The 10,409-nt window shown below is 40.1% G+C and overlaps 1 protein-coding gene across 1 annotated transcript in view; it reads right to left on the reverse strand.

Moving 5' to 3' along the window:
• DNAJA4 (DnaJ (Hsp40) homolog, subfamily A, member 4) overlaps nucleotides 1-459 on the reverse strand; it is a 5,842-nt gene extending 5,383 nt beyond the window's left edge. Inside the window, exons 1-2 of the mRNA XM_010571670.1 lie at nucleotides 407-459; nucleotides 142-279 (exon numbers count right to left, since the gene is read on the reverse strand). Of these exons, the coding sequence (XP_010569972.1) occupies nucleotides 142-273 (132 nt within the window). The 5' untranslated portion in view covers nucleotides 274-279; nucleotides 407-459. The remainder of the gene's footprint in view (nucleotides 1-141; nucleotides 280-406) is intronic.
• Between the last annotated feature and the right edge of the window lie 9,950 nt (nucleotides 460-10,409).

Here is a 10,409-nt window from a genome sequence, read left to right on the forward strand (position 1 = left end):
AGGGGGGGTGTGCGTACCCCCGCCCGCCCCCGCCCCCCCCCGCCGCAGGTGCCGCCGGGAGCGCTGCCGCCTCACCGCGGGCGGCCCACCGGCTCCCGGTCCCAAACCGAGCCCCCAAGCCCGACCCCGGCCCCCGCGTACCCGCTCGCCCTCGCTGGGGTTCTTGTCCGGGTGGTACTTCAGCGCCAGCTTGCGATAGGCGCGCTTGATCTCCTCGGAGGAGGCATTGGGTTTCACCTGCAAGATGTCGTAGTACTCCGTCTCCTTCACCATGGTGCCCTGCAGAAGGACGCTCCGCGTTAGTGACTCCCCGCTACCCCCCCGTCACGCCCCCGCCCGGGACGCGCGGCCCAGAGCGGGCCACCCCCGCCCGGCATCCCACTGAGGCCCACCGGGCCGCGCTCACCACCACGGAACGCCCCGCTCCTGCCGCCCCGCTCCTGCCGCCCCGATCGCCGTTGCTCCGCCTCTTCCGCGGGGTTTTATATGGGCGCCGGCCGAATCTTCTGGAATGACGCCGCCCTACGTCACGGCCTTGGAACGGTCTAGAATTCCCGCGCGTGACGTCATCGCCGGTACGTTCCCGGGGGGGGAGCGGGGGGGGAACTGTTTTTCCGCCCGGCGCCTCAGGAGCGGAGGTGGGGGGGGCGGCTGTGAGGAGAGGGGAGACGCCGCACTGTGGCGGGAGCGGCCCGGGCAGGTCACTTCCCGCCTTCCTCCTGGAGGAGGAGGAGGAGGAGGAGGCGGCGGCGGCTCCGCTGAGGGGCGGTTTTCTTTCTGTCAGGTATCATGGGCTTTGGTCACTCAAGTGCAATTTCACGTCAGCCTTCTTAATCGGTGGTAGTTTTCCTTCCTTTCTCTCCCGTGAAATGCACTCATTCGCATCTGGCCCTCCGGAGAGTCCGACGAGCACCCTCGTACAAACTTCCCCGCTCCTGGCAAGCGAGCGCTGGCTGCGTGTAAAGAAGTGGGTCTCGTTAGTTAATAAAGACTGGATTTCTGACGCCTTTTTCCTCAGTGTTTAGGGCGTTTTAAAATTAATTGGGCAAAAGGGCCCCCCCCCCCCCCCGCTCTGCATTTGTTGCTCGCCCTTTCTTCAAGCCGGCCTGCCGACAGTGGGCTGGGAAGCTGGGTGAGTTTTCATCTGTCTCCAAGCGACCAAAGGTCTTCAATTAATTATTCAGCGCTCAGGTGAAAGGAGGTAGCTGGTACTGCTGTGGGAGCTGAGTAAAAGCGTGTTTTCATAGATGACAACAGATCAAGGTTGAAAATGACAAGTGAAAAATACAGAAAAGCTGTATGAACTAAGAACAGATCTTGTTCAAACTCGAGTAGAAATGCTTACAATTACTTTTTATTCCAGGAAACAGTTCTTTATTCCTGGAAACAGCTCTATAAAACAAGAACATCTCCTCTGGTTATGATAACCCAAAGGCTGCAGTGCTCTGACAATCGCAGTACAGGTAAAAAGTTAAGATGACCATAAAGAAAAGAACCGTGTTGCATTGCCTAACAGTGGAAAACAAAGGAAAAAAAAAAAAAAAAGAAAAAAAGGCAGTGTGGATTTTGAATGAAAATTTTTGATGGTTTAAAGCTCTAGTGTCATTATAATGAACTTTCTACTGTATTTCACGTAAAAACTATTAGAAGATTGAATTAATGCGATCTGTTCTTTGTGTACTCCTGCTTCTATTGAGCATGTAGACTTACTAAAGGAGGGGGAGCTAATCTACAGGAAAATAACCCAAAATATCAATGAAAGGAACAGTTCAAAACCACAAGAAAGAAATGAGCGTTGGTAACTATTATTTTCTTTTAAGCGTAATTATCAGCAGCTGAACTTGTAAAGCTGTGTTTTGCAATTGTGAATTTATATTGAAAAATAAATACAGAAATTATTTTCTGAAATAACTATAGTAAGTTACTCTGTAAACTTGTAGGCTGAGAATTGTGTGTCCCTTTTTTAAGGGGGAAAACCCAGTTTATTTAATAATGGTGTTCACCTTAAAGATAAATTAGCTATAATCCTATAGTCCTGAAGATAATATTCCTGTGTAAGAAGAAATGATAAATCTGTTAATAGCTTTGCCGTAGCTGAATGCTTCAGCGGGTGACAGGCTTTCAAAGCACATAATGAATGTCACAGATCAATTTATAGTACGTTGTAAAGAGACAGTATGTAATTTCTGTGAGTAGAAACCCTAATGTAGGTATCCATAGATATTGGTAAATATAATATGAACTCAGACTCGTGGGTGGTTTCTTACTAGTAAGAGCCAAAAACTTTGCTGGTATGGATCTTTGCTTAAGAGGATTGAGCCTGCTGCTTTGTTTACTTTCCTTTCATTTTATTAGAGGGAGCTATCAGGTTATATTTACTTTTATCTTTAATAGTCAGTATTTGTTTTCTCCATCTTTGGTTCCAGTTGGTACAACCAAACTCCTTATTTATTCAAAGAATTAGTGGGAAAAGTAGTAAGGGCTGGTGGTTTTGATTACAAAAATAGGAGAGAGATCAGTCCATCAGTATTCTTCACATCATCATCTGCATCTCCTGCATCGCTCTAGTCTGGGAACTGCAGTCATCCTGGTACCTGTGGGGAATACACTACTTCTCTAGCTGTCTGAAGCAAAACATTTCCTATTTATCAATACTGTATTTATGGAACAGAGTTGGAATCTTCAGTAGCTGATTTTACTTATTTTATTTGTCATAATTAGTAATAAATGTAATACAGCCTGTAGACATATTTCTCACCAATTACAGTGGTGGTTCCTCTACTCAACAAACCTGGTGATCAAGTGTGTATATGCTGAGTTCTGTTTCTTTTGCTACACACCTTGCCTCCTTAAGTCTGTGGTTGTTCCTAAGCAGTAGTTGCTTATACATTTCTCAGATGAACAGCTGATCTCTTTTACTATTCTTTCCCTTACTTTCTCTCCTGCTGCACGTAATATTATGAATGACTTCGTCATTTTTTACTTGCACAGTATCAAATTTGCATGTAGGTGTAAACAGGAAACCTACCAGAGAATTTCCGTTCTCTGCAAGTAGGCAGGGCTGGACTGGGATTGGGGAATAATTAGATCCTACTGCCAGTTTCTTTTAACCACCAGAGGACTCTGCCTTGGGTTCTGAAATAGGTATTCCCACTGTTGGTACAAAACAAGTCAAAACACTGCCTCACACCTGGCCTTGGGAGCACACAGCATCTTTATGTGCTACAAGAATTATGCATTTATCTTTTAATCTCTGCTATATGAAATTCGCATGGAATCTCCTTGTTTGCATTTCCGTCTTTTATCTGGCCATGTTACCATTTCTCATTAATCATGCCTTCTAAACTGTGAAGCTGTTGTTGGCAACAGCATCCTGGAGACAGAGGTAAGAGTACAATCTGCTGAATTGCCGCTGCGGTTTCTTGCAGCACCCTTGATTTTTGTAAAGAAGTTCCAAGAATAACTTTCATTATGAACACCTGAAAAAAAAAGCAGGAATCTGAGGGCTTGAAACTTGTGTCTGTTTTCAGTCACACTAAAGATAATAGTGCATATATAATATAACGCATAAAGAGCTTGAGTAGTCCTTCTGGAAGGTAAAATCAGAATCACAACAGACTTTCCTTGGTGTTGAGCTGGATTCTTTCAGCATCCAAACCTGAACAGGTACCATGATTTCTACAAAGCTGTTAGGAAAACACCCTTTAAATAATACTTTTAACCTATGACTTTTAGTTTTACTTAAAATATACTTTAAAAGGGCTATTTAAAGTATAACAGTTTCATGTAATGGATCTTTAATGGTACTGGAACTTTTTACCCATAATTAATATCTCTAAAGGATGTTTTGTACAGAAACAAGCTCTTCGGAAAATCTTTTTGCCTGTGATGGAAAGTAAAAGATCGTATCTGCAAGAAAATTTAAATGATGGCATTTGTTTTGAGCTATTATAGGGCAGTGTATAGTGAGTGACTAGCATCTTTAGAGGATTTTTCTGAGGCAAGTTTTAATTAAAATGTGCAACAATCTGTAGTAATTAATTTTAATTCCTAGTAATACAGAAGGAGTAAGAACTGTTTTCGTAGTACAGCTTTGACTGGTTAAAGGCTGGGCATCTCTAAGTGGTTTGGGCCTGTAGAAAATTTGACTGCAAATATGACGGGTTAAATGAACACCTAGAGGTAAATGTGAAAACGCAAGCTATTTAATTTGACTCTAAACCAATCTTTTCCTTAGAAAGAAGCAGCAAAATTGTTTCTAGATGTGCGTGTCCTCAGACCAACTGTCTTCTTGACCTGACAGGATGTTCTGCCTCTTCCCAGTTGCTCAGAAACAGCTGCCTCTTTTTCCAGATGTGCATTTGCAGCTACTTTTTTTTTTTTCTTTATGATTCTCTTCCTTAATTAGTACAAACTGGTAGTTACAGGCAAATCTAAGATGCTTTCGTTATTGGCACTCAGACTCCAGAACCTTTGCACAAATTAATCTGTGTTTTTTCTCTGTATTGTTGTAGAACAATTCCCTAGAGAGCAGAATGCATTGTTCAGAAAGGCAAAATGAAATTCCTGTTGCTGTGGCATGGTCAATGAGAGAAAATATTTTTACAGAGAGATTGCTACTGGAAATTTCGAGAAATATTAATACATGAAGCTGGTTATGCTTCTGGATAGCAAAGTGTTTTGTGGGATAAACTGCTTCACCTGGCGAATGTACATGAGGTAGTCTTGTTGTTTTTGCCTACAGATGCTGATTTGAGTATGGATAAATTCTCTTCAGTTTTGCAAGTATGGGGAGACACAGCTAGGGGTAAAAGTTGTCCTTTTCCTAATCTGAATTCCTTCATTAGAAATGAATTGGTATTAAAAGTGTATGTGAGTTTAAAAAGATGTTGCTTACCTGGGGCTTTTCATTATGGAATCTGCCCTCAGCATCTTCTCCTTGGCCCAAGCTAGCGTAAATTTGTTGATCTTTAAGGTAAGCGTTGAGACTCATTTGTTTACTAAGACTTAATGGAGGCTTAGCCACAGTAATGTTTGAAGACATCTTTGGGTTTAGAATTTTGCTTAAACTCTGAAACTTACTCTTGTTTAAGAGTAACTGTGGAGTTGATTGTGTTTTTATTTTAGCTAAAATGTTTTAGAGGCCAAAATTAAATCTTTAATTTTATGAGAAATGGGGGGGGGGAGGCGGAATATCTGTGAATGTGTTGTGTGTGAAAGCTGTATATAATCACAGTAAATGCAGTTAACAGCCGTCCAGGAACACAGCAGACAGCATGCTGCAATTAGTAGCAAGTTGAAAAACTGCCATGCTCGAAGAGGGCTAATTTGAAATAATGAAAAAAAAGATTAGAATTGGTGCCCGTTTTGTAAATAAATGTAACAAAGCCTTTGAAATAAAAACTGTAAAGGTTATTAGATGTTTTGCTGGCGGTTGTTGTGGGGTGAGGGTTTTTTTTTTTGTTTGTTTTAGACTCAGTGTTGAGAGTCTGGAATAACAATGGGCCTACCAGTTTAACAACATGCTTGTACCAAAAAGCATTGTTTTACACTAAGATGTTTGTTACACAATTTAAAAAAAAAAAAAAAAGCAAAACATAAACATTCTTGCCTTACAAGTAAGGAAATGGGGGAGGAAACATCCTGTCCCAAACATGAAGGGGTGCTGTACGTTCCACCCACGCTGAGGCTGATGGGCACATTGTGGTTCTGTTGGTTACTGACCTTAGTAACAACATCGCTTTGTTTTGGCCTCTGTAATATTTCTGCTTGGGATCTTGTGACAGTGCAAGTTTGTAGCAACGAACTTTAAGTATCAGTCACTAATTCCAGAAAGATACCTATCATAATTGCAGACCAAAGTATGTGAACAATATGTGAGCTTTATTTGCCTCTTAATTTCCTCCATAGCTTTGTAAGCCTGTCAACACCCGGAAATCTTAACCTGTAGCTGGAGAAAGCAGCCCATCCCACTGCAAAAATTCAGTCTGAGTCTAGTGCAGTCTTGTGCAAGTTGCATGTGGCTAGATATAGGCATGTAAGAAAATGACCATAGCACCACGTAAACTGCAGCATGTAGAAACCATTTAAAGGTAAAGATCATTCCTTACTCAACTCTATGTACATTGCTAGCCCTATTTATTAGGATGTATTACTTGAAACTTGAAGAGTACCTAGAAATGTTGTACCAGAACTATAAAGGCAGATGCTGCGTAGAACTATTTCTTGCAGCATGATGTTCATAAACCTATTGTTAAAATGACAGGACTGTTTGTAGCTGACAATTGCAGGAAACCTACAATTTATCAGTCATGTGAATTTTCTGTTACAGTCAAACAGTCCAAAAGCAACTCTTCTCCACCAGTCCCCCCTGATAAATTGCCCTTTTGTCACTTTTGTTACCGGGGAGTGATTTAGCATCAGAGAATCCTTGATTGCGTCAAAATAATGTTCTAACCATCAGTTAGTTTAAGGAAGATTATATGAAAAACAGAACAAAAAAATCCTTTCTAAACACAGTATGTATAGAAGAGATGTATATTTGAGGTTTTCTGTTTATTTGCTGAAAGTACAAGTTTTAGAGAATTAACAGCTGTTTTCCTTCCATGAGACCATTCTGTTACCTAGCCACTCAACCCGAGATGCAATCCAAGCAAGGTAATTAGTGGTTGTCTGATTGGATTTCTGCATATAACATAGCACATAAAATGTTTTGGATGACCAGAAGAAGAAAAAAGAATGAGATTTCTTGCAAGAGAGTTTAATCCTGTTTTTTCTTTATAGTATTTCTGGAAACCTAGTTGCAAGCCTGTGGAAGATACCTAGTGGCTTTCTGCAAAGAATCATCAGAACAAAGTGGGAATTTGGAGAGTTACCCTAAAATGAAGGAACTAAATCAATCCTGACAAAAAATGAATTTTTGCTGCGTAAGATGACACATTTTTACCATTGAAATATCCCCTGTTCTGTGTTCAGTTATTTTCAAAGCAAGTTTCTGGTGTGAGAATAGACCCCTTAGAATCCCAATGCGAAGTTTTCTTTCTTTTCCTTTCATTTCAAATTGCATTATCTGCAATTAGGTATTTGGATGTGGTGCAAGATACTCTGGAATAAAAGTCATATCTTTCTATCAAGTTAGATGTTTACTAGTCTTATGTTTTCCTAATCACTATGGCTTTGTACCACTAAATAAAACATTCTAGATCATGTTCTCTGGCTCTGAAGGCAAATGGCCTGGCACAGCTTGCATCCTTCTCTTCCTCCTCCAGACAGGGTAGTCATTAACTTCATCTCCCAGTAACAGCCCCTGCCCTGGGTTATCCCCTGGGTTAGGGAAATGCCAGTTTGTGCAGACCAAAACCATCCCATGGAAGGTGCTCGCAGTGGGTGGCTTGAGCCATTCTTTGGGTGTTTTTTTGTTTACTAGTATAGAAGTAACCTAAGTAGCTGAATGAGACTTTCTTACATCCTGGGAAGTAATTTGTTTAGTCATGTATAGAAACTGCTACAGTATATGGTAGGCCTAGTTCGGTGAAGTTGATGAAGTGCTGGTGTAGTTGTGATGCTGGAGGAGGTGCTTGGCTGTTGAAGTACTGGGTTTTATAGGTATAATTGACTTGAAGGCATTTCCTACTGTAATTAATCTGCATTTTCTTTAAGAAAATAACTTCACTGAATGTTCCTTTTTGAAACTAGAGTTAATAAAATTAGAATTGCTTCAACTTCTATGAATGAATTCATTGGAAAAGAAAAGATTTGCATCTTAAAGCATTGTAGACTCATTAAAATTCTTCTCATGGATAATTAAAGAAAACTGAATTAAAAGGAAAGTTTAACAGTAAGCAGCTCACAGGCAGTGAGACATTTCAAGCATGTTAAAATCGGAAAGAAGTAGCTTTTGTAGCTGTAGTCTCCTCCTCTTGTATTACGTGTTGGTTTTTTTTAACAAATAACCAGTTACTGTTGGTTTCTTCAGTTGTCCAAGTAGCTTATTTATGCTTGACCCACGCAGTTCTTCAGCATATTTGTGACCAGCTTTAGAGGGTTTGTCAGCATGCCTAACAGTGGAGAGACTCTTACGAAAAAATTACAAGATGAAAATGCAATGAATATTTCAGAAAGCTATGAAAATGGGTAAAGTAGCTTGAGCATTTATTTTAACAAACTGATTTATCAATTTTTCAAAACTTAAGTGTGTCTTCTACTACCACACAGATCCACAAGAACCTTGTCTGCCTAATGGTGTCTCTGCTGTCAAATGCAGAATAAGGTGTATCTTTTGAGGCTAGAATGAGAGAAAATTGTAATGAAGATTCTAAATGGATTTATTCTTCTATGCTAACTTCTAGTTTGGCATTAAACCTAATAGCATCATTCAGTATGGAGTATGTTGCTTTTATCCTATTTGCACGTATCTAGTTGTATAGCGTTCATTTTGTAGCACAGAGGCTCTTAGCCCCAGAAGTGGGTTCAGCAGAAGTTCATGTATAGCAGTTACGACAAGACTGCATGTTTAGCTCCTGTGGCTCATCTGCTCATGACTTAGCAAAAATATGGAAGGCTAGCTGAAAATAATGGTAAACTACTAGACTCTTATGCTTCAGTATATTAAATGATTAATGGCTTTTCAACTATGTGGTGAAATTACAGGCATTCTCAAATACCAGAATATAGCAAAGTTCAGATAGTCAAGAAAAAAAAAATTGGTGCTCCTATGCCACCCTTTCATGTGTCTCTGATGGTAGGAGTGGCACTAAATACTCTAGAAGTTCAGTAGCATTTGTTCTGTGCATATTACAATGCATATAATCTACTTTAAATGGACTACCAAAAATACCCCAGCTGCAGCTATGGAAGTAGGTCTCTCTGCCCTTCTGAATTTGGGGGAATAATCCGTAGATGGTAATTGGCCTTTGTGGTTGACCATCTTCTTCCCATCAAAGGCAGCAGAACTTAAGGAGGTAACCCACGTCTTAGAGATGGGAGTGGGGAACTGAATTGTAGAAGAGTTTGTTTTAGGGTTTATATTACTTTTTTACATGTAAGATAACCCTACTAGCTGCTGTCTTCTGTCCTAGGCAGCACAAAAGGGAAAAATACTTTCTTTTTCCTGTTGCTCCATCACTGGAATGGTATCTTCTGTTAGAGAAAGCTGCCCATCTCTAGAGTTTTTTGGAAATACCTATTTTAAGAATAGAACAACACATCTCACAGGAAATATTTTAACTTCCGGTTATTACAAGTTTGTCAGTATTGCTGAGTACTAGTTGTCCATTCCCAGAGTCTGAACTATTGTATCAGGTAGAGACTTACTTTTCTGTTAAGTTAAATCTAACTTCACATCTGTTTAGGTAACAACTTGGATGTTATGTCACTTGGAAGATTTGCTTGACCCTTTCAGGTAAACGGTTGGTTGGGATCATTTTTATCACAATGGTTTCTTCTGTCCCAGGCTTTGTAGTCCTGGGTAAGCATAATTAGGAGCAGACTGTAGACTTAACATTTTTGGAAAAGAAAAAAGTTTAAGAAACCTTTGAAAGCTTTTGACTGTTTTGTTGTTGTAGCTTCTGGAGTCCTAATGCAGTTAATACTAGAATTGTAAGTTTTTTGTTTAATCTGTCCAAAGATCATAAAACAGTATTTGACTTGTGATCAGTATAGGTATACATACACACTAACTCATGAAAGTTAGGATTTTGCTAAATTAATAATAATGCCTCTATTGTAGTCCACACGTGCTTCTATTTGTGATATGCTTAAGCAAAAAAAAGTTTCCACGTTTTCTTTATTTAAAAAAAAAGCTAGAAGATAATTTAATAATACGTAGTGGTTTGCATCCACTGCAAACAGGAAGTTTAAGCTTCCTGTATTAGAAAGATGTTTAGCATTTAGTTTGTTTTTGAATTTCTAGTGAAAGAATATCACAGAGACTAGAACTCAGAATACTTTTAATGCATTCAAGGTCCTTGGCATAAATACTTCTTTGTTAGTTTTTTGAAGTCAGTGCATGTTATCCTATTAGTGTTGTTTACCTCGTGTGGTTTGAAGTTAGGTAGCAAACTTACATACCTTTTTTGTATGCTGGAAGTAGGATTCCAGGTAGAAAGGACTACACAAAGAAAATAAAATTCTAGCAACATGGAAGGAGGAAAACAAGACTTCTTATAAGGCTGAAATTGAAATCAGTGTGACCTAAAAATTGAGGAAGAGATTAAATAATGAGTTCTGTGTGACCCAAGTTTGCTGCGCTCCCTGCAAATAGCCATACAGAGGCAGGTACTGGAAGATTTCAGCTTCAGGTCTGGGTTTTTGCTGTGCAGGGGCGAACACAGCCAGAAAAAGTGTACCAAGGTCAGTGAAGGGTTGTAGTGCACTCCCAACTGCTGAATAGAGTGGTTTTGGGGGGGGGG

Source organism: Haliaeetus leucocephalus, unplaced genomic scaffold (genome assembly GCF_000737465.1).
Source record: "Haliaeetus leucocephalus isolate CR32 unplaced genomic scaffold, Haliaeetus_leucocephalus-4.0 Scaffold339, whole genome shotgun sequence".
In the NCBI taxonomy this organism is placed as follows: Eukaryota; Metazoa; Chordata; class Aves; order Accipitriformes; family Accipitridae; genus Haliaeetus; species Haliaeetus leucocephalus.